At 41.2% G+C, this 24,902-nt stretch overlaps 1 protein-coding gene across 1 annotated transcript; it reads right to left on the bottom strand.

Annotated features, from left to right (window-relative positions):
- fbxl2 (F-box and leucine-rich repeat protein 2) lies at positions 1-18,739 on the bottom strand. The gene is made up of 14 exons (XM_072676180.1): positions 18,157-18,739; positions 16,267-16,328; positions 16,068-16,122; positions 15,864-15,938; positions 15,441-15,535; positions 13,416-13,580; positions 9,412-9,538; positions 9,222-9,296; positions 7,012-7,142; positions 6,744-6,804; positions 5,973-6,017; positions 4,546-4,602; positions 4,213-4,425; positions 1-1,984 (listed from the first exon to the last, which is right to left on the bottom strand). Exons 1-14 carry the CDS (start codon positions 18,184-18,186, stop codon positions 1,877-1,879), a joined length of 1,299 nt encoding a protein of 432 aa, XP_072532281.1. The 5' UTR covers positions 18,187-18,739; the 3' UTR covers positions 1-1,876.
- Between the last annotated feature and the right edge of the window lie 6,163 nt (positions 18,740-24,902).

The following is a 24,902-nucleotide window of genomic DNA, read 5'->3' as shown; positions in this document are numbered from 1 at the left end:
CACACTGCTCAGATCTTTTATTTAAAGAAATGTCACAGTAACACCAGAACACGAGGACAATCAGGTAACTTTTTTTCCAACTCTTTGTCAAAACTATGAAAGAGAGAGGGGGTTGTCCTTTACGTTGACGTTGTAGAATCCAAATTCACTCTTTATCCCTCAGCAGAAACTTCAACAGTACTCCATCAAACTTGGGTGCGTGACTTGGTCCACTGTCCGCTTGTTGTCTGTGATGGCGTCCGAAGCGAAAAACTCAGTGAAGCAGGGAAGGAAAAGATCTGAAGGTTCACATCGCAGTCCTGAGTCTTATCTCTGAGGATAGATTTCCCACGCTCATTCCGGCATTGCAAAAAAATTAATCAAAGGCACTCGCACCCAAAAGACATCATCATTGATTAGGCGATCGATTCAACAGTCGTCTGAATTAGTAACATGAGGCCCGGTGTGCATTTAGACGAGTCCGTTCAGTGCTCACAACTACATGTCGAACGGTAGTATGTAGATTTGTGCACACCGAATAGCGGACACTTAAAAAAATCTGACACTTAAAGCTCTCATGATTGCATTACTTAAAATGTGCACCCTTCTTGTTGGTCTTTGTGGCAAATTACAAGCTGGACTCCGGCCTGTTAGCGAAATAAATATGCAGTAGCTGGCAGCGAATATAGTTAAGTAGCTATGTGGGTAAAGAAGAAAAAAAAAAGAGCTAATTTAAAAGAATACTTTCATTACGCTATTGCCAAGAAAATGTCTGAATATGGAGTGTTGTGAATTCTGACACACATAACACAAATTCTAGGCCTTCAAGATACTGCAATATTGCACTTCGAATGTAAAATTCAGGTTCATCTATTCATATTAATAAATTCCCTCAGTAAATAGTATATGAATTCTCTAAATCTGAACAGTCACATCACTTCTAAGGGTCCTCCGCGTCTATGGCTAACGCCCCATCAGCTGAACAAATCCTTTTTCTGACATACACTCTCCATCTCTTCATCGCCAACTCACCTTCTCCCCCTTATGCTCTCGGGTTCTCATGTTAGAACGTCTTTTTTCCCCTCTCTCTTGAAATAATGGTGAGCACTGACAGAAAATGAGAACCATTTTTACTCCAGTTTGAACATGGGTTCCTTTGTTGTAGTGTTATATATTTATATAGATTTTTTTTGTTTGTTTTCTTGATTTCAACATTCTCATACACACACACGCAAACTGTAAGTTCAACAGAAGCCTCAACTTCCTGCTCCCGATTCTGAAGCAGTCACACACACTGTGGGAGCAATCTCAAAAAAATCCTCCCACAGTTAACATGAGAGGCTTACGGTCCGCCCCTTTCTGCTCTTACTGTTAATCTACTGATTCCCTTCGCGAGGGAATGCATTCTTATTGGTGACAGAGGAGCAAGAAGTAAACACTGTCTGGTTGTCATGAAGCCCCCAGGCAGGAGGGACATCCCACACAGACGAGGTTCTCTAGTCAGCAGGTCCAGGTCATACTGCATTAGGTTCTTCCACAAATGTGTGTGTTTGTGTGTGTGTTTGTATATATGTGTGTGAGTTTTTTTTTCTCCTGTAGATCCAAATGTGAAATATTTTACAGGGTGGCTCTTCCACTTCTGTCTCGTATATCCCGACAGGTCGTACTGTATGAAGTAAGTTAGATTTCATGTTGAGTTGTATTTTGCATTTGTAGCTCGTGTGACTTGTGTGGCTCCATCCAGCTGCCAGGCAAACACTCAGTGAAGAAACCACACCTTCCACAGCCACACCCTTGCGTAGAGTTTAGCGGTGGTGTCCAGCAGGACCAGGGTAGGGTTGAGAGGTTGACTGACAGCTCCACTCTTTACGGGGTCCCTCAAAAAGCCAACCCTCTGTCAGAGTATGACGCAGCAGCGGCAGAGACGCTGACCGCCTCCGTGAACTGAGGGAGGGGGCGTCACCGGAGCAAAGTAGGCATGGACTTTAATCTCCGGGAGGTGGGCCTAGAAAAGAGACAACAACAGATAAACATCAAGATATGACTACCCAGAAGGCTTTGGCAATATTCCTGGAATGAACAGATTTAAACTGGCAGCTGTCTTCTTCATTCTGTCAACATTTCATGATGAATGGATTAGGAGAAATGGTTCAAAAGGTTTTCCCCATGTTCCTGGGCCTTTTGCTTGTGGCTGCACACTTTGACTTGTGCTCTACCTTCTGTTAGCTTACAGAGGAGTTACAGAGGAGCATTTTGTAGCATATTTACCTTAAAAAGCAGCTTCTGTATCACTGTGATGCTTCACTGTAATAGGGCGAATAGCATCATATCATAGCTACTCCAGGTTATTCAGAATAATGTTAACTGCCCTATTTAACTCTGGTGAAGCGTTTCATGTAAGAATTCATGTAAGAATGCTGTTAATGTCAGAAAGTGCAAATTACACTTTCCGACTGTAGGGAGAGCCTAGGAGCAAATAATAATTCTTTACAATGCTGCTTTAAAAGGCACTATATAAGCTTTGTAAACATTTTGTAAAATTCAGAAGGTTCCTCAAGGTTCACGCACTGGGAAAAAGTCTGTGTATAGATCAAGGGAAGAAGAGGAAGGGGTGACCGTGTATCTGGAACACGCAACGTTTTGAACTACATGCATGGTCAGGAGAGATAGCAAAGAAACAGCAAAAAGGAAAATATCTGACAAACAAAAGCAGTTTGGACGACGTTTGGACAGTGAAAGGATCGTTTTGTCCCATTTGTGAATGTCTGGGATAGATAATCTTAACCGGTTTTCTTAGTAGCCGCAATTGAAACAACAGCTTGCTAACCCATTCTAGCCCCATTTATCTAGGTTAGCAATCTAGCTAACCTAGCTAAAGCTAATTACTTGCCATGACATTGTTATTTCTAATATTATATGGTGGCATTTAATTGTACAGCAGGGTTTTATGGCTACGAATGTGTGCCGTAGTTTAGACATGCGCCACCTAGTGGTGTGCAGTTTAAAGAGAATGCTGTGGTTCCAGGTTGAAGACGTTTACATTAAACATTAAAAGCAACTCTTACTACAGTTTGGTGTAAATGCTGCTGTGTCTTTCAGAGGTTTTAAGCGAGCTTGTACTCCAAATGATTTATTATTGAATAATCCCCATGTCAGTATAAAGCCTTATTGCTTTTTTATAGACCGTTTTAATTCATTGCATTATTTACAAAATATTTAAAATATTTTATTTAAAATTTGAAGTGCAAACCCTATTTATTTGGATTAATATATGTATTTCATATAGGCATAAAGGCATCCTTTATGTCACGGCTGCATGTTTTCATTTGGGACAGAACAAAAAACTCACAAAAAAGACAACTTGTTCGCTAAATGAGAGTGAGCTAATGTACATTTACTAAAAACAACAGATTTAGTTTGGTAGTTTAGCAGTAAAAGATATAGTAAAACAACTTGTTAGCCATCTAAAACTATAGCATGTCTTGAAATTGTTAGTTTGGAACTGTTGGTCTAGAACTGTGGCTGGCTCTCCGGCTCTGCAGACAGATGATGTTGGGTCTTTTACCCAGGCAACAAATTCAGAGAGCAGAGAGTGCTTTAGATACATAAATTACAAAAGTTTCCAAAGAAGAAACCTGCAGTAAACCTCTTCAGGTTTCAGAACACATGGGGTCAGAACTGCTACAGACTTATACAAAGCAGAAGTCATCCATCAGACTACTGTCTCTGATTCATCAAAGCCATTTTTATGAACTCAAGTCCTGAATCTAAATCCTGTGATAGAGCAGGCTAGGCATGCAGCATAAGTTGCCATGGTGATGTATCCCAGTAAAAACGTGATTCACCAATGTGAGACAGAAAATACAGATAGATCAACCCAAGCTTTAAGTTAGCTGGCAGATCAACAAATCCTGCTTTGTGAGACAGGCTTTAGGCATATCATAACATCACCACAATCAGATCATGCTGAACAAAGGAGCAGATAAACATGGAATTATTGGCATCATGCTTAATGCCAGGTGTGAGCTAGAGGGGTATAAAGCCCCCCAGCATTGTGGGATGCATTGGGAATGAGGTGGTGTGGTGACCTAATTAACACTCCTGTTGCTAAATGCAATAAAATCCTCACGGCAACGCTCCAAAATCGGTTGTCCAGCTGAGTGGGAGTGTAATGTCATGTGTGAAAGTAGCTGGGGGCTGTATGGAGTACTGGATGGACTGCTGACGACTAACCCGAATACGTTTGATGCCTGCGCGAGTGACTTGCTGGCAATCGTAGAGTTCGATGCGTTCTAAGCGCTGACAGCTCTTCAGGTGCTCCAGAGTGATGTCTGTGATCAGGGGGCAGTTATCCAGCTCCACCACCTGCAGCCGCTCCTGACCACTCACACTGCTGCTCAGGTGTCTGATCCCATCGTCTGTTATCAGCTCACAATGAGAGAGGCTCTGCAACATGCACATGAAAAGTACTCATCTAAGAGGAAATGCACCCGTTTTTTATCAAATTAGGTGTTACAGATAAACCTCTACCACACACCCTCACACCCTCACACAATAGGCACTCACCAGGGCCTGAAGCCGAGGGCAGTGTATTGAAAGCTGGACCAGTGTGTTATCGGTTACCTGAAACATCACACACACAAACACAAAGCACAATAAAGTTCCTACTGTGCATGGAGAAAAGGTTACCATGGAAACAGACATCATACAGGAGATGAAAAAGAATGTTCTTAGATCTAGTTCAAAATAGTCTTTGAAATAGACCAGCCATAACATTAGTACCACTTAGTACAATCTACAGGGTCATGGGCACGTAAGGCTCATTGACTAAATGGATCGCCTGCTAACGTCTTAGGGCCAGATACCACAGGACACCTTCAAAGGTCTTGTGGAGTCCATGCCTTGAATGGTCAGAGCTGTTGTGGTGGCACAAGGAGACCTTGGGGACCAACTTAATATTAGGCAAGTGGTGCTAATGTTATACCTAATCAATGCATTTAATATTTTAATTTAACAGAAATCCTTAGAAACAAACAAATACTTAATATAAACAAAACAAAAAATAACCTATTTACTACAGCAGGTCAATTTCCTGCATATTTATTTAATTAATAACAATTATAACTCATTTAAGGGTCTTGTTTGTTGAACCCATAAAACATGGAAACAATGGAATTAGTAACTTACAGTTAGTGCTTAACGACATACATTATAGGCAATGCTTAGTTTTACTTATAATACATAAGCTGCAGAAAAACCTATTAGACTGTACATTTTGCATAAAAATCAGGTTAAGGTTTTGCATTATTTATACCTCACCTGAACCATCTACTCTCTTCTGTTCTGAAATAAATTTTACATCTTTTAAAATCTAATATTCAATGTAGAATTAAAGATCATATCAAACATGATATGCTCAGAGTCTATTGTGCTACCACTATGTTTTGGGGGTAGCAAATTTAAATCCTGAGCCATGCTGCTTTGCCATCAGCAGCTGGAGTCAGAAAGACAATAAACATCTGAACTAATAGCTACTTTGAGACCAAAAGCAAAAATTCAGTAAGCAACAAACATTATCAAAAAAACAGCTAGCCACCAAAATAAACAAATTCCCTTGATGAAATTTAGTCTACATAAAGTTTCAGTACACAAACAATAAAGCTGTTTGTAGTTTGAATGCCAATGACTGAAACGGTTTACACCTCGCAACGCATATGTATCACGTCCGGTGTGAAATAACATGAGTCGCTGAATGGTCCTAGTGGGTCACAAGCTGTGCAGCATCTGGTGTAAATATGGGCTTAAGCCCTGCGTAATACTGCATAACCCCAAAAGTGATCAAAAGTGATTAGCGTAAAACAATAAAAAGAACAGCAAGCATCTTCAGAACTTTGAACAATGATGAGGTCAAGAACAAGACCCAGCTGAATCTGCTGGGAGTTACACTGCCAAAATCAGCTGTCAGGGCAAAAATGTAACGACTTCCAGCTCACCAAAATACATTCTTCCAAATCCATTTTCTCCAAATCATGACAGTTCTGAAAAAAAAAAAAAAAAACCAGTCAGTAATAAATGGAGACAGATTCACAATCTTTCTACCTTAAAATGTATAGAAAAATGTAAAGAAAAACAAATATTTATATGTAAAGCAAACAATATTTATTATGTAACAAAGGCGAACGCCATGGTCTGCAATGCATATTAGACAGTGACTGAACAATCGGTTCTCGACCTGAACTCTAAACAGCAAGGCTTATGGGATGTTCCTGGTCAGTTGTAGTGGGTAACTACAGACAGAGGTCAGAGGAGGGAGCAATCAAAAACTGGTGACAGGATGTTGGGCACCTAAGGTCATTAAGGTGTGAGGCCAATGAAGACTCACCCACTTCGGCAGAACCGACAAAAGGGCTACTCTGGCACAAGTGTCAGAAATGTTTGATGTTAGTTATGGAAAGAATACCTCACAACACAGTGCAGCACCCCCTGCTGCATAGCTGTAGACCATTACTTGGATGGATGGATACAACTGTGCTGTTTATTTGTGAGATGCACTGGGTCCGCTATCGGGCCACATACACACATATATATATATATATATATATATTACTGGGCAACTTAATAGGTCATATGAATGCAATCTAATAAAGCTGTAGAACATAAAGCTGTTTTGGCGGCACGCAGATAACCATCAATATATTGTCCAATTAGACAGTCATTGTCCTAATGTTTTGGCTCATTGCTGTATGTCATTAGTGTACACTCACCCTGGCCAGGACAGTAAAACCAGCATCAGTCACATGAGAGCAGCGGGCTGCCTCTAGGATCCTGACAAATTCAGAAATGTGCATGAAATAACGTCTGTATGTTTATCTGTGGGTATCTGCATGTGTGACAATGTACATATACATATACACATATACATACATACATACATACACACACACACACACACACACACACACACACACACACACACACACACACACACACACACACACACACACACACACACACACGTGTATAAAGACTTACTTTAGCCGTTGGCAGTTGAGGCCGAGTGCAGTAAGAGAGGCGTCTGTGATGTTGCTGCAGCCAGACACACACACCATCTGCAGCTTGTGACACCCTCGACACAAACTCACAAAGCCCTCATCTGTTATCTGCTGTAGGACACAAACAAGCCATGTCAATGTTTCAGCCATTATCTCTGCCACGTTTTCTAAAGCCCTCACCACAGAAGCCAACAAGAAAGATACTACCATATTACCCCTTCTGAATAATGAGCCATTACTTTCATTTTACCACACTATTCAAATGTAATTACACAGTAAATATTGAATTACATCGTGAATTACACAATGAAACTGTTACTGGCTGCTGAATCTCCTTCGGGATCAATAAAGTATCTGTCTGTCTGTCTGTGAATTATAATGCACTCAATTCACAGTCATATACAAATACTTTAACATTACAGTTCTTATATCAACATAAATGTTCCTGTACCGGTTAAACTGCATTTAAGAATGGTTAATTCCATTCCTTTTACATAGGCTGTACTCAATGCCTGGCCTCCGCACTACAGGATTTTTTAAAATCCTAACTGACGTTGAAAATGAGAGACCCAGAACATAATGACAGTTTTCTGTCCTTGATCATTGTTAGTGATTATAACTCTCCACTCTACACAAATGATACACCAATCACACATATTCATATTCAGATGCACTTGAACAAAAGTCCCACCCGACTGCACTGAACCTTCAAACCCTCTCAGGAGTAGGGCGGGACGATATGGTAAAAATATGGTAAAAATAGCACCTTAAAATCGGGAGAGATTGTCGGGAGGAACAAATCGGCCCGATTATCCTGTAGTGTGTGCCAGGCATTAACAGCATCTCTAATTTCTTATGCTCTGGGGGTCCCCCTGCATTCATGAAGGGGAATTTGCACTTCGGGCCACCTTTCAAAAAGGACACACTTGCATGCATTTCTGAACTTATTGAGAATAATGTGGACAGATGTGGTGGAGTAATAACACTGGATTTTACAGAAATATAGTTATGCAGCGTTATGCAGTTCCTGCCTGCTTCACCAGAATTACACAGAAAAGTTAGCAGCGTGCCGAGTCTGGAGTAACAATGATAAAGACACTACTCTCCCTATTACAAGTCTGTGGAGGCAAAATGCTACAAAATGTTGCTTTAAGCTGATAGACCTGGTGGTTGTGTTTGTATTCATAAAGACACACACTCCTATATATAGCCCTCTTAACTTAACTCTGCTATGATCAAAACAAATGGGAGATCACAAACGATCAACAGAGTTAGGACATTCCCTGTTTAAAATGTATAGTGATACAGTACATGTTTTTAATTGACTGCATCATTTCACATCACATGACACTTGATGGTGATCCAACAACATTTAGGAGTTACAATATATAACCAGTATCTGCTTCCATTCAATTTCTTTCTAGTTCCAGGAACCCTGCAGATTTTTTGTTAGTTTTTATCTAGATCATAGATTTCAAAAACCATTGCTGTAAACACCCACACTATGCACATTTTCATGCTTTTTTGCTCATTTAGCACACCTGACTGAGCTTTAATTAAAAAACTGAGGTCAGGCGTGTTGGAGTAGAGAAAACACTAAATGTGCAGAGCATGGCGTCCCCAGCACTAATAATAAACCCCCCTTTAACACTGGTTCAGACATAAACTGATTTGCTTCAGTGTTGGCATTAATTAATTAATCAAGCCAAATCTTCCTGATGACTCTGCTGTACCTCCTACACAGATCATAAAAATGAGAGCGGTCAGCAGTCTACCCCAATTGCATTGGGACACTGATACTGCACAGCTGGTGACTCAAAAGAGAACACACGCCTCTGAGGAAATAAGTAAAGTCTGTACCGTTTCAGATATGTTGGTACCGGCATGTGAAACAGCTAAACGAGCCCAAAACCTGTCTACAGTGAAGGCAGAGAAGTTGCATTTTCCCTCTTTCTGTAATTGTTGCAACTCAAAACAAAAGTCAAAAGGAGCTTGTGTACACTGCGAGCTTTAGTGGTGATGTTATAATGATGGCGTAGCACGTCCTGACCAGGGTTACATTTAGAGCAAAGTGTGTGATCATGAACATGAATATAAATAAATGGCATGAACTCTCATTCTGAACAAAACCCACTGACTTTGTTCACACAGTGTACTGCATTTTCTACTAACAACACACTCAAGCCTTACTGTGCAGGATTGCATGTTGATTGTCACAAGCTCCGGACAATGCTTCTGAAGGTGTTTCAGTGCAGCATCGTCCAGCTGAAAAACACAAACACATCTGTTCAAGCATGCACAAATGAACTGTTCAGTGAAAATACTGAAAAATATTCCCTCAAAACACAGCACAGAAGGCTGTGTGTGTGTATGTGTGTACCTGTGTGCAGCCTCTAAGGAACAGTGCTTTGAGGCCAGTGCAGCCACGGCTGAGCGCTTCAATGCCATCACGCGTGATCTGATCACACCAGGACAGGTTCAGATTCTCCAGCATCCGGCAACCCTCGCTGAAATGCCGACCAACCATAAATCAAATCAAAAAAAAGAAAACCGCTCCCACACACACACACACACACACACAGACACACAGACACACAGACACACACCTAAAAACACTCCTTTATTAAAAACCCAAAGGACCAAAACAGTAAGATCTAAACTGTAGCTTTTTTGACAATAACATCAGCACCACCTAACCGTCAATGAACACCTTCTAATTATTAACTTTGAGAACATCATATAATGACCAATTCTGTTGCCTTTACGGATAAGAACATACTAAGGGAACTATAATTCTAATTTAAGCCAATGCCAAGTACAACACATATGGAAACCAACAGCAATTATCTATGTGCATGAAATTCTACACACAAGCATATATACTATATGGATAAAATTGGTATTAGGACACTTTACTACCCCATCTCACCCCAAACTTACTGGATGTAGCATCATCATTCCAGAAAACACAGTTTCACTACTCTACAGCTCAATGCTGGAGGGCTTTATACCCCTCTAGTCCACTCCTGGCATTAGGCATGGTGCCAATAGATTCATGTTTATCTGCTCCAATGAGCCCTATTCTATTGGCAGTAATTCTCCACAGGGACTAAATAAGCTGTTTTTGTGTGCGCGTATTTGCAAATCTGTGTCAGCAATGAGTGCAACCTAAAGTAGCTAGACGTATTCATTAGGGTGTCCACAAACATCTGTATATTCATATCTAATATAACATTATTAGACGTCTGATTAAATAGCAGATTATTATACTGCTTTTACAAAGCCATCCCTTAACGACTGTCATTCCGTAACATTAATCCAGTTCCCCTTAAAAGGTGTCATCCACAAGAATCTTTCTATATTGCAGAGGCTGATTTAAAATCTGTCCCTGGGATTTGGCTTTTTCAGTTTGACAGTGAACTCTAGTGAATGTGGGTTCATGAACATGTCTGCTTTCCTGGCTTGAATTTTCCAGTCTGTCAAGCACATTTCCATACTCCCTCTTAATCTCAAACCAGCTTCAGTTGATTAACATTCTCCTGGGAGAGAAACGCAGAGCTTGTTTCTAAGTTAGCTGATTGAGTACGCTTTTAAAAACAGTTTTCCAAGGGTTCTTTAGTAAAGGCAATAGTTTTATGCAGAAAGATCATTGCTTAAACTGGTTTTGCCACTGGTTAAATGGCTCTTCTCTATGACAGAAAACATCTAGCAGTTCTTTTTTTGGTATGTGGTATTTATTTTATTTTTGTTATGACTGTATCAACAAAGCACTAAAAAAATAATATTAGAAAGTGATTCTATTTTCTATCTAGGGGCATAAAATTGTACCTGGATTCAACAGTATTTTTGATACAGCAGAAAAGTGCCAGAAAATGTAGCCCATAATTATAACCAATGCAAACAACAGCAACAACAACATTTAGAATGGCAAAGTCAACTATTGCTCAATTCAACCCCCCCAATCTCATATCCCAAAAATAGTAGCTACAAGATAATATGTTAGTGACAATCTGATATAGTGGCTACTGTACAATATGCTGCCCTATTACACACCAGATCTTCACCCTAGTTAGAATTTTCCATTCCATTTAACAGCATAACGTTTAACAGTAACACTGTGTACTTAGATCTCTAAAATCTATCTTTGACAACACTCAGACTAAAAGGTAGGTGAAACTGCTGACCCATCAACCCTTTGTGTACATGAGCAACAGAGCTCGTAAACCTCTGCAGTAACTGCTCCAGGTTTCCACAAAGTTTAACACTGCGAGAGTTAATAATTATTCTATTGTCTCCGTTTAGGCTAAACATTTATCCGCGTTAGGCTACATTCAGTCTGTCTGTCTGTCTGTCATGTGGGTCATGAAGGTGGAGATCTACAGTCAAATCAGTTTAAAATCAGAATCAAAAAACTCTGTTTAGTCATTAATTCAGTTGTTCATACAAAATTACAACCACAGAGCTACTAAATTCCCCTGGTCGCCTGCAAGATTCTGAATGACTTATTCTCAGCCCTTAACAAATAAGTAATGGAGTTAAGAGATTAAATAATGTGGCAGTGTACCAAGAGATTATGCCATGCTGTGATGTTGAGTAATGACTGTGGAAGGTCCTAGGACAGCAGGAGGAGCTGATAGCAGGAGGTTTGGTGATTTGATTTAGTAAATGCTGGCTTAGTATTTAACCCACATGAGTAACCACCTCCTTACTGAAACCACACTCTCAAAACCTCAAAAACTAAGCAAGTTGTGTCATTCATTCAAATCAAAACTTCTGTGCACAACTCAAGAAATGTACCCAGTTGAAATTACTGTGATAGGAAACAGACAGACAGGTGTTAAAAGTATCTATAAAGTTCCTTACATAAAAAGGTATTAGGTGCCTTAATTGATCATTGGTCTGATATAATGTTTATGCCTTAATTTTAATGAAATGATGGTAGATTGTTTTAGATTTGATCACTTTCAACATCACACAATTGATAGATTGAGAGGAGAGGTGGTACAGTGCAGTGAATTATGTGCAGTCTTATGGTGTGAAAAATGTTTGTGAAAATAGTGTTTGCTTTTGGGTATGCCAAAGGCCACAGTGTAATGCAAGTACGTGAATTTGCAGGTCTATCAATATGTACGGTTATACATGTCTACCGGCAGTGGCAGAAATCTCTGTCTACAGGAAACGTTCATTAGAATTATGGACAAAAGACGAAGCTGATGGACAGGGGCCACCGGTGTGGTTCACAGCTTGGGAATGAAAATTGCTTTGCTACAGGGCAGGAACGCAGGCTCCTCACAACCAATTTCATAAAGAACACTCCGTAGGGTACTGCATACTATCTACATATAAAGCAGAGTAGCACGTAAGAAGCATTTGCTCACTTCTGCTCAAGAATGATGAGATTTTCCTGTACACTGGGAAATTCTCACAGTCTGTGATGGTTCGGCGTGCCAGGTCATCTGCTGGTGTTGGTCCACTGTGTTTTATTAAGTCCAAAGTCAATGCAGCCATCTACCAGGAAATTTTTTGAGTACTTTAAGCTTCCATCTGATAAGCTTTATGGAGATTTCCTTTTCCAGCAGGACTGCTGACCATAATATTACTGTGTTTGATTGGCCAGCTAACTCTCTAGACCCAAACCACAAGATTTTCAAGAGGAATACGAGAAACATGCAACCCAACAATACAGATGAATTAAAGGCCATCATTAAAGGAACCTGGGCTTCAATAACATCCCAGCAGTGCCACAAGCAGATAGTAATGGAGAGTAATTTGTAGTAAAGGAAAAAAAAGGCTTGAAATTTGTGACTTTACATGTAGTGAATCTAAAATATTACTGTTTACCTTTATGAATTCAATTATAAACAGAAATTAACTTTTTTTTTTTTTTAATGCACTAGTATATAACAAACTTAGTACGGCCATAGCAGATAAGCATAAACAGTGACGGTTCTAGCTTGTACGGCACCTGGGGTGAATCTTTGGCTAGAAGAAGAAGGTGGAAAATGGGAAAGAGACACAGAACACATAGGCGAGCACATGGCCAAGCAACATTAATGGAGAAATGGAGAAAAAAAAATAAATAAATGCAGACACAGGGCAGATATGAGAGTAAAACGAGGCTATTACTTCCACTCCCATCTCATACTTCTCAGGAGGTGACCTAATCAGGGTTTAAACAAGGTTAATTAACCTATGCGGGTACATGAGGTGCAAAAATCCACCACTGAGCATGAAAGAAGTTCAGATCATGGTCAGAACTGGAGTGACATTAGAGCTTTTTAAATAATTACTATTAACCAGCTTTGACCCATTCAAACTCCATTTTGGCCCCACTGACTGGGTTCACTCATGTCCTCGATGAACAAACAAAAAACTGATGCCCACCTTAAGGCCTTGAGAGCGTGGTTGGTAATGGACACACAGGACGTCAGGTCGAGGTGGCGGAGTTTGGAGCAGAACTTGCTGAGGCTGATGCAGGTCGAATCTGTGATCTTAGTGCAGCCATTCAGGTTCAACTGCTCTATGTTCCGACAGTTCTGAGCAAAAGTCCTGTCAATAATAAGCACATCATGTTCAGCCTCGCATAAAGGAATTCTATTGATCACAACAGATGTCAATAACATTAAAACACAGAAACTGCCTAGAAGCACTATTAATTAGGTTGGAAAGCCCTGAGACGAAAAGCTTGCTCACACTGTCTACAAATACAGCTTATACATTTTTAATCTGCACACTTCCCAGAACTACAACATCCCACATGATATATTGACCAATTCTGAATAACAAATATTGGTATCCTTTGTGTAGGGGCTAAAATGATCAGTCTCAACACAACCGACAGAGCAGAACTGCACAAAACTGCAAAAAGTGGCAATTTTAAGAAGGCCTAAAATGGAAAATTGTATTTACCTGGTCATCGTTAAATAATGAGAGTAAAGTAAATGGAAGTCACAAAGCATGAAGCTGAAACACTGTTGCCTCTTCACTAAAGAGAAAACAGCATAACCAAACCAGAGCTGTAAAGCAAGCCCAAAATGTACAGGCCACCAGTAAAGAATAAACGCCACAGCGACAAAAGTGCGTCACCGTTTACTCAAAAAATATCCCTTGTTTGCTTGTTTGTATGGGCTAGAATCCAAAAGATCCCTTTAAGCTTAGACACTACCAAACACAAAAAGTATCGAGATCACAATACTCAGCACTACACTTCGCCCAAGTACTCTTTGAAGAGGTGGGTCTTCAGTCTGCATTTGAAGACAAGCAAGCGACTCTGCCATTCAGACACCCAGGGGAAGTTTGTTCTACCACTTCGGAGCCAGGACAGAAAAAATCCTGGGTGCTTGTCTTTCATGGATCTTAAATGATAGTGGGTCAAACCAACCCTTGGTAGCGAGATGGTGCGAGGCTTAAAACTAAACCAGCCCAGGCTACAATCTTTTTATCTAGCTATCCGCTCAGTAAGACTAATAATTAGCTAGTCTATGCTTTGCTATGCAGCTCCTGTGAGCTGTTGCAGTGCTATGAACCAGCCAATAAAAGCACAGCTTATTTTTCCCTCACAAGCCAATAAAAGAAAAATTAACATTGGAGGCAAAATAACGGTTGTAAAATGGCTTGTAAAACTGCATCTTTCCCACCCTAAGGCTCACGTCAATTGATTTATTTACAGATCCATAATCTTATGGAAAAGTTTGAGCAACCCTGGTCAAATTACATATTGCTGATTTTCGAAGACTTCACATCCTCTACAGAGACACACTTCCACACACAAGCGTATTTCCTTATTTAAGGTATTGCAAAAAATTGTGTGTGTGTGCAAAAGTAATGGCATAATAAATGTGTTTATTTTTCCAATATATTAAATACAAAAATAGACGTTACATGTGCTCTGGCATGTCAATAAACATAGTATGACAGATTAAGTTATATTATTAGTGCCATAACATTAGCACCTAATTTTGAGCAGGCCAAATTTCACCACCACAACAGATCTGACCATTCGAAGCATGGATCCCACAAGACTTTTGAAGGTGTCTTGTGGTGTATGGCACCAAGCCGTGTAAATTGTGAGGTGGGGCCTCCCCGGATTCCCGGACACCTGCCTGGTGTTTTGGATATGCTCTAATCCAGGACCATCACAGTGTGGTTCTTGTCAAAGTGGCTCAGATTCTTACTCTTGCCCATCTTCCCTGCTTTTAACACATCAACTTCAAGAACTGACTGTTTACTTGCTGACTAACATATGCACCCTTATGACAGATGCCAAGTTATTCCAAGTTATTGTCCAAGTCAGTGGTGCTAATGTTATGGTTGATCGGCGAGTGCTTACATAAACACGCACGAACACAAAAGGGGATACCCAATAATGTTTGAAGAGCAAAATAAAAGAGCAAAGAAAATGAAACTCACTTCATGGAAGCATCACCCACACTAAGACACCCTCTCAGACTCAGCTGTCTTAGAAAACCACCACATCTCTTTGAAATGTTCTCCACCACGCGGCCCTGAGAGACAGACAGAGAAACAGAGAGGAAGAGACACAGACATAGAAACGTAGAGATAGACAGACAGAGAGAGAGAGAGAGAGAAAGAGAGAGAGAGGGGATCAGGCATGACGTCACAGTCTATGGATTCAGTAACAAAGCCTAGTGACCCAATACTAATCCTATACACACAGAGACCATTCCCAGCACACGCAAATATCACAACAAGGAATGCAATGCCCATGCCCTGACAACACACATGGTTCTCCATTTACAAACCACCAACATCAACACCATCCTCACACAGACTTCATACATTGCACAGAGTAGTTTACGGCCGCCCTTTCACCTCAATATCTGTCTGAAAGTTGAAGAGATCAATCTTCTGCCAGTTGCTTCCATCCAGTGCTAGAACATTCCATGCCTGTTCATTTGCAGTTGATCGGAGCAAAACAAGGAAAAGAGGAAAACAAAAGGGACTGTGGTCAAACTCTCATTTCCATGTAACACCATTTTAATCTACTAAATGAAATCTTTGGTGGGGGGGGCGTACCTTGGACACTTGGGCACACCTACACAATGTAACCACATCCAAGTAGGAGAAAATCCTGAGAACGACAAAAGACAGAACAATACATAACCCATAACCCACACACACACACACATTAGATTAGGTAATCTAATCTGACATCCAGGACTTACTCCCTCAAGTGGAGCATGCTGTTGTTACGTAGCTCTAGGACGCAGCTTACCTGAGCAGGAGCTCTTTGGGAAGCTTTTTGTTGATGGGCGCTTCATCACTGTTTGAGAACACCTGAGGAATGTACAAGAAGATAGATCCATACTTGCCTTTTGAATTTGTGCCACAGTAAATTCCACTGATATCACAGGGCTACACAACTTTACATGCAGGACATGGAGATTTTGGCTGCACACAACAGGTCTCATTTCTCAAGCATCTCAGAGTAAACCCAGCCTACAAGCTCATGTGGGACATGGGTGAAGTGTGGGCTAGGCGGGTTACAGAAAGGCATGGGCTCCGAGTGGGTGTGTACATGCGTGTTTTCTGGGACCAAATGGGCCCCATTGTTACAGCCCACCCTGATTTCACATGGGCCCCTTCCAGGCCCCATGTGAAGTGTACAACACAGATAGGGCCCTTGTTGAACCCCTCCTGGTCCCATCACTGACCCTGCTGGGACCCTGGTGAGCATCCATACATGGAACTCATGGACAAAACTTTCTGGTTCCAAGTTGGGTTAACCATTAAAGCCCCACACAGGCATATTAGCTGGGAACTGATCGGAGATCAGCTGTCTATTTGGAATCAGTGTTGTGTAAAAGGTATTAACCAGTATGATACCAGCTCAGCATTCTTACTCTGAGAAGCTTGACAAAAAAGGCAGTATGTCCAAACATTTGGAGACCACTGCTTATCCCACGTTTCTTCTAAAATTCAAAATATTAATAAGGAGCTGCCTGCACACTGCTGCAGTAAAGGTCTACTCCTCTGGGAAGGGTTTACACTAGGTTTTGGAATAATGCTGTGAGGATCTGACTGCATTCAGCCACAAAAGCACTCGTCAGCTGAAGCGAGGCACTGATTTCGGATGAGAACGTCTGAAACACACTGTCTCTCATCCACAATGTATCACATGGTACTCATCACCCCACTGCTGGGAGAGCTTTATACAGCTCGAATGTCCATAGAGAAACACTACCAAAGGAATAGAAGCCTAAGGTCACCATGCCCAGTGCCAAGCATCAGATAGAGCAGTGCCTTTCAAGTCCAGTCCTGAGGACTCACTGTCTGACACTTTTTGAAATATCCCATGCATTTTTCAATATTCCACACATGTGTGTTGGAAGCAGGGAAAATCTAAAACTGTGTGGGACTGAACCTGAACAGCTTTGGGCATGGTGACCTTAGGCCCATGAGTGTTGATTCTTTTGGCAATGCTTCTCAATGGAGATTATACAAGCTGTGTGTGCCCAGTTAAAAGCCTGGGGCCTGTGTCAGCAACGGGCGCACCTCGGTTCCCACAGATATTTGGACATAAGGTGTGATCACATACAGATAGACAGTCAGCAGCAGAGCCAAACAACTACTATAGCTAGGTAACGCAGAGCTCCTCGTCCACTAAGACGTCCAGGTTACACTACACTGAAGATCAGTCTGGTTTGCTGCATTGCATTCATTCGCTGATTTGTGCTCGCCTTTAACCACGCGCAGCGAGCGAGCAGGCGGGCGGGCACGCGCCTGGCTATCAGCTTGATCTAAAGTCCAAGGAGCGCGCGGACCAATTCCAACACTAAACGGATTCGGGCCTCGCGCCCGCCCGCTGCTGACACGCTCAGCCAGCCGGTGCTGCGTTAGGACCGGATTACCCTTCACGGACAAAAGCCCAGCGACGACGGCACGTATTAACACACACGTCGCCAGTGAGCACACACACACACACACACACACACACACACATATATATATACACACACTCCCACATACACATACGCCCTCTCTCACTCACATAAACACGGACACGCATCACCATCATCATCGTCAGTCACGCGAGCTGCCACCGCCCGTGTTCGTTCGTGTGAAAATAAAAACACCCCCAGGCCTCTCTCGCGCGCCGCCTTACCTCAAACCTGCCCTTGGCGATGCCGTTCATCTCCGCGGCGGCGTCAACACCAACAACAACAACAAAACGACGTCGTCGACGACGACAACGAACGGGCTGAGCCCGGTCCGCTTCTTCTCCTCCTCCTCCTCCTTCTTCTGTTCCTGCTGCTGCTGCTCGCCGTTCCGTTCGGTTCCCCGTGCGCGTCTCTCCCTTCCTTCGAGCTACCGCAGCGCGGCGGCGCGCGCGTCGGTCCGTCAGTCCGTGTGTATGTGTGGCCTACTAGGGCTCGTTCGCGTGCGTGGCTCGGGATCCGGAGGCAGGGATCCGGGGGGCTGGCCGCCGTCCGCGCGCTGCGCCGCCAACCATCCCCCAGTCAAAACAACAATAATAACATGGACGGGAGCAGCACCGTGCGACCTCACTTCCGCTCTGTGAGATGCCGTTTCCGCTCACTCGTGAAGTACTCCTCCTCCTCCTGCTCCTTCTTCTTCTCCGCGGCCACAGCGCGAACTGGACCTTTGGACGACGCGCGAGGGGAAGATAAAACCACACTACGGTTCGGTTCCGAGACGCCGCATTAGCAGAGCCCGAGGTTAAGCTCGCCTGCGCCCTCGGACCGCGAGCGGATTGGTGGGCGGCGTTCTGACGTCATTTCTGCGGGAAAAGCCCGCGTGGTTGATTGTTTTGATTGCGTTCAGACGGACTGAGCGCGTTACTGCAGGGAAGCAGCCTCGTAAACACAAGGCAAGGGTCAGGAAACGGTCAGAACAACCTTAGACTGGCCCGTATTCCACACGGACTGTTTACAGACAGTGCAGCAGGCTAAAAACACAGGCTGATATTTTGTGTAGTGGCCTGTATTTTTGAATGGTCAGCCGTTTTAGCGTAAAATGGCACCAGCAATACAGACATTAATTCAAAAAGCTCTTTTACTTGTTCTTATTCTAATATCTGATAGAACTACGACATTTCCCCTAGTAATAATATCAGACATTCAGACCTCTAAAGCCATTCTGACTAGTCATATTGTCAGGAAGTACGTTTCTGACACTGTAATTCTGACTTACACTGTATGTCCAAATGTTTGTGGACATTCTTCATAATGAATGTCATCAGCTACTTTAAATTCCACCCATCACTGACACAGATGTTCAGATGCATACACTCAGCTTGTCTAGTCCTTGTAGAGAAAAAAATAGAACTCTCTGGAACAGATAAACATGAACCTATTGGTACCATGCCTACTGCCAGGTGTGGGCTAGAGGGGTATAAAGCCCCCCAGCATTGAACTGTGGATCAGTGGAACTGTGTCCCCTGGACTTACAGTGCTCCATCCATCTTATCTTCAATCCATCTACACACACACACACACACACACACACACACACACACACACACACACACACATATATATATATATATATATATATATATATATATAGACTATTATAATATTTATAACATTTCATACATATATATAATTGCATGTAGATCAAATTCCTGATTATATTAAAATATTTAAAATAATATTATTAATATTATAAGCTAAAACTGCCTTTTCTGTAGATCTGCTCTTAATTGTAGTAAAAAATATATTGTTGATATCTGACATTAAAAGTTATACTAGGAAAAGCTGCATTACAGAGATTAATTTTACTAGTCAAAATTGAATTACAGCTGGTAACACTGGTGCCACAGGCTAAAATGGCTTGCCATGATTTCACACAGTCTGTGTAGTTGCCTGTGTTTAGTACGGTTTAATGACTGTATTTACTGTATTGACTTTTTATGCTGTTATTACTTGATCCTCATATCGACTGCTGATTCCAGAGAGCTGAATTCCATTCTTCACTCAGTCCTACCTGTCTGCAACGAGAGGAATGACAATACCTGACCTGACTTGTCTGACATATGATTGCAACTGATAGGACTGATAGACTGATAGCAACCCCTAGGCATTGCAAAATGTACATTTTGTTGTCTATTTTAATTTATGATCTTCATGTTTTTTCATGTTTCTGTTTCGCAACACAGAAAAACACATTTAAATCAATTTAATCCATCATAAACAATCTTCAAAATAAGCACCATGCAGAATATTTGACCACTTAGATAACATTTAACAAGGCCTCAGACCTTAGTTAGCTTCTCAGGGCTATGGCTTGTTCACAATTACCATTAGGACATTTCAGATGATGCAAATTTATAAAGCTTCATAAATACCCTAACATGGGCTGCCATGGGTGCACTGATTAATGAGCATTTCTGTGCAGCAATGAGATGAAGATATGTTTGGCAAAAAGAGAAGAAGATGTTTAGAATGCAGAATTTCATGCAAAGAACGCCTCTCCAACTGTTAAGTTTGTGAGTGGATCAATCATGCTTTGATCTTGTGTTGCAGCCAGTGGCACCCAGAACATTTCACTGTCAAGAAAAAAAATGCATTTGATTAAAAACCAGCACATTCAGGAAGCAAACAGCTGACATTCTGTCAAAAAGCTTCCACAGTGGGATGATGATCCTAAACACATCTCAAAATCCACAATGGACAAGAGATGCAAGCTGTTTTTGCCACCTAAACATCATCAGAAATCTGTAAATAGACCTGAAAATAGCAGTGCAGCAAGACAAACCAAGATCCTCACATAACTAGAAGCCTTTTACACAGACGAATGGGCTACAATCCCTCAACAGGAACAGAAAGACTTGATAGAAAGACGTGATGCTTACCAAAGGGGGCATTACTGAATATATTTTCTCTTATTATGATACTGTATATTACATATTAAAGCACTATTTGATCTTTAACTTGCTGTCTTTTGCAAATACAGCGTTATGCTATATTTTGCAACATTTTTTAAGTATTTCATTGCATTTAGCCACAATAGCTCATTTAGGCACTTCGGCTCATCTCAGGGGCACTAAATGGAGCTCCATCTCTCAGAAAATGCAGTTCCACTGCCTCACAGTCCGACGCTGGGGGGATATATACCCCTTTAGCCAATGCTTGGCATTGAGCAGTGACCTTTGACTGTGGCTCTTCTCAAGTATGCTGCTGTTAGTATTGATTTTCAACTGAGATTTCACAAACTGTGCATAGTTGAATACTTGTGTCAGCAATTTGAGCACCTTAAAGTACTGTAGCTCATTGCAGTATTTAGAGGAGTCCGTCCAGGATGTTTACGTACACTCATTGTGGACATGGAAGTCATGGCAATATTGGGATTCAGTGATTTCTTTGAATTCTTTTGATTTTTTTTAACTTTCTTTGCACAAGTAATACAACATATATATCGGTCAGCCATAACATTAGCACAGTTGATGTGGAAAACATTGATTATTTTCTTCTACAGTGGCATTCTTCAAGGTGTGGCAACATTAGGCAGCAGTTCTGGAAGGTGACGTGTTAAAAGCAGGAAAAATAAACAAGCATAAAAATCTGAGCCACTTTGACAAGAAGCAAATTGTAATAGGTAGATGGTCACAACATCTCCAAAAAAACAGGTAGGTACCTACCAAAAGTGCTCCAAGAAAGGATAACTGGTGAACTAGCGACAGAGTCATGGGCACCTAAGGCTTATTCATATGATCCATAGGGGCCCTATCTCACAATGTACAGGTCTTAAAGTATCTGCTGCTAACGTCTTGCTGCCAGATACCTCAGGACACCTTCAGAGGTCTTGTGGATTCCTTGCCTTGAATGGTTAGATCTGTTTTGGTGGCACAAGAGGGGCCTACTCAATATTAGGTAATAACTAATGTTATGGCTGATCGGTGTACATACACACACCAAAATTATTCATTCAGTCGTGCTAAAGGTTCCATTATGTCTTTTAACTTGCCAGGGTATCTTAACTTCCTGTTAGTGATCATGATTGACTACAGCTGACAGCTAAATGAGCACACTCAAAAAGGTCTATTTGCCAGCACTCACCAGACTGACCAACATGCAGTACAATGGAGCTCAGTCTAGATTGAGGCAGACTGTTGGAACCATTTAGATCCATTCTAAGATCATCATTTCAATCATAGGTTGTTGCAAACATAAGTATACGTTAATGGCAGGTGTAGCCACTTTGGAAGAAGGTTTGGAAGAAGACCCAAGCTGTTACCCTCAGCTAAACTAAAAGGCTTGCATGCAAGAACCATTAAGGCCTGCTCCAAACTCAACACCTTCAAGCTCCACTAAAGTTTGCTGCCCAATATTGCCATGATACTCATGTTAGTGATAAGTGAATGTAAACCTCAACTAAACCACAACTGCACTTCTGTCATGTTTTACCTGAGTATAACAGCAGGAGGCGCCAGAAGGAGGATCTCAAAACTATCAGTGCTTCTACATTAGGTAATGTTAACGATTCAGGAATATCAGTGTTCCACCAGTTCCACCAGTGCAGAATTTGAAATGACAATACGTGATTAGGTTGGAGTACAAAGTTTGCTTTGTGTGTGTGTGTGTGTGTGTGTGTGTGTGTGTGTGTACTGGGGTGGAGGAGTGTGAGAATGAAACACATGTAGCATTCTCTGTATGTAATAGTGTGTCTGTTAGCTTTGATAAAGTGGCACACTCTCCTTCTCATTCCAGTGCGTACACACACACACACACACACACACACACACACAGTTCTACTCTTTAAGCAAATATTATCAGAAGCAATTCAGACAGACCCTACTTGTGCAGGCCTCTCCTCCTACCACTTACTCACTAAAAACATGCTCACTCTCTCTCTTATATTTCAGGGGTCTAAATTGGCCCACTTTATAGTTATAAAAGTATGTATTTAAGTATTTAACTTTAGGTGTAAGAGTGAGAAACCTACAGTACACAACTAGATCACATCTAAGTTTAATTTTGTGCTTCTACTGAATTAAACTTAGCAGCATGACCTTGTGCAGTTTTCCAGTCCACCCGTCCACTGGTAACCCAAAAATACACACAAAAACTCACACAACCCGTCTGTCATGTACTTGAAGAAGAATTGAAAAAAAAATAACATCATGTTGGAGGTTTATGAAGGTTTATGAATATTTTGGAGCTTATATAAAAGAAATGAATTGACCAACACCAATGGAGAAGCAGATTCCTCAATTTACTGTGATTAAGACAAAGGGTTTTAATAGACAATAACCATAATAATAACCAAACAAAAACATTTTCACAGGGAGACTGGCTGAAACTTATAGGTGAACTAAAAGAGCAGCCATGAGTCAAATCACAAGTCCTGTGTTGATTTATCTAATATTAAAAAAGGCTTCCTCTTTTTACGGCTCCTGCAAATGCTGTCATTCAAGGATGATGGGGCTACAAATACCTGCCGGGTGTGCGGCAAGATTCATCGATTGATAAGAGATGGTACAGTGCGGATGTTAATGATTGGCAAAAAGTAGCGATTGCATTTGGATGTGACAAAGACCATAAAGTGTAGGAAGTAGCTGAATTTGTGTACGGAAGCGTATGGTCATACAGGTCTACCAGCAGTGGCTAAAATCACAGTTAACAGGAAATTCTCATCATTCTTGAAAAGAAGTGAGCACTCTGCTCCATATGTTGATTGTATGCGGTTCTCTGCAGAGTGTTCTTTCAGAAATTTTGGTGAAGGACTAGAAGCAATTCTTGTCTGGAAGTGAAGTGAAGCATGAAACACGTCGGCGGTCCCTGTCCATTAGTTTCCTCTTTCGGCCACACCTATTTTCCTGAGCGTCCTCGTGCAACACCATCTGCAGGAGCCTAAAGTTACTACGACCTTAAACTATTTTTTGTATGGGGAGCTTATTATGCATAAATACAAACATAAATTCATATACTTCAAATATCAGTGTCAGAAGTGTCTATTTCTACTTCCGTTTCGGGGCTTGGAGGCTAACTTTTAAGCTTTTTTTCTTTTTCCTGACAAGCTGCAGCTATCCCTGATCAGGAAGGAGCACCGGTGACTCTGTCTCGCTCTTGCCACAACGTATATAAATATGATAATGGCATATATTATCAGCCATTATGAATCCAGTCTGTTCCAGTGCCCTCACATGATGGAAGAAATGACAGTAAAATCAGCCCAATGTTTGTCTGTTTCTGTGTGATTTAATTACACTGTGTATAAACACTCAGGTTCAGTTTCATGTACTGTTTTCTTTAAGCTATTCCACCCCAAACCACACGCCAGGTAAATGTAAACTGTATGTATATGGATAAAATACTTCATTAAATAAAATGTTTACTGTAGACAAAAAGATTAAGCCCAAGTATAGACCAAAAATACTTAGACTTTTCTGTATTCATGAGCCAAGTATGCTTAATAACACTTTTGGTTGGTAGATCTCAGATAAGAACATGAACAGTAAAAATTGAAAGCATGCTCACTTGTTTTTAGTGTAAAAGAAGTATACTAATAGCATACTGTAATAAACGACTTTTTTATAAGGAATACACACGGACAAGCCAACAAAGTGTATAAATGGGAAGGAAAAACATGTAAGGTGAGTATGTTTATGTTTAACTCTCACTTTTGCAGGGTTTTAAAGGTTTATTCAGGGTTTACACATTACCACTACGGTTAAAGTTAGGATTTAGTTAAGGTTATAGTGGAGAGAGAGAGACACTATATGTCACCCTGACACACACAAGCACACATACTATTAGCTTACACTGGCCTATGTATGCTTCAGTTCTTAAGGTTTAAGCTTAAGCTCTTTATTTGGTTGAACTGTTCTCCTCCCAGACTGTAATCTGTTCACATTTCTTTGTAAGTCAGGCTTTGGCAATACAAATG

The sequence above is a fragment of the Salminus brasiliensis genome, chromosome 3 (assembly GCF_030463535.1).
Source record: "Salminus brasiliensis chromosome 3, fSalBra1.hap2, whole genome shotgun sequence".
Taxonomy (NCBI): domain Eukaryota; kingdom Metazoa; phylum Chordata; class Actinopteri; order Characiformes; family Bryconidae; genus Salminus; species Salminus brasiliensis.
Note: the sequence above shows the minus strand (reverse complement) of the source record. Positions and strands in the feature narration are given on the sequence as shown.

Bases quoted from the DNA above. Each gene is read 5' to 3' on its own strand.
- fbxl2 (XM_072676180.1), bottom strand. From the start codon at position 18,186: ATGAACGGCATCGCCAAGGGCAGGTTTGAG. The intron at 4,603-5,972 runs GTGAGCTGGAAG...GTGATGTTTCAG, and splicing joins ATTTGGAAGAATGTATTTTG to GTAACCGATAACACACTGGT. The intron at 4,426-4,545 runs GTGAGTGCCTAT...TGCATGTTGCAG, and splicing joins GCCCTCGGCTTCAGGCCCTG to AGCCTCTCTCATTGTGAGCT.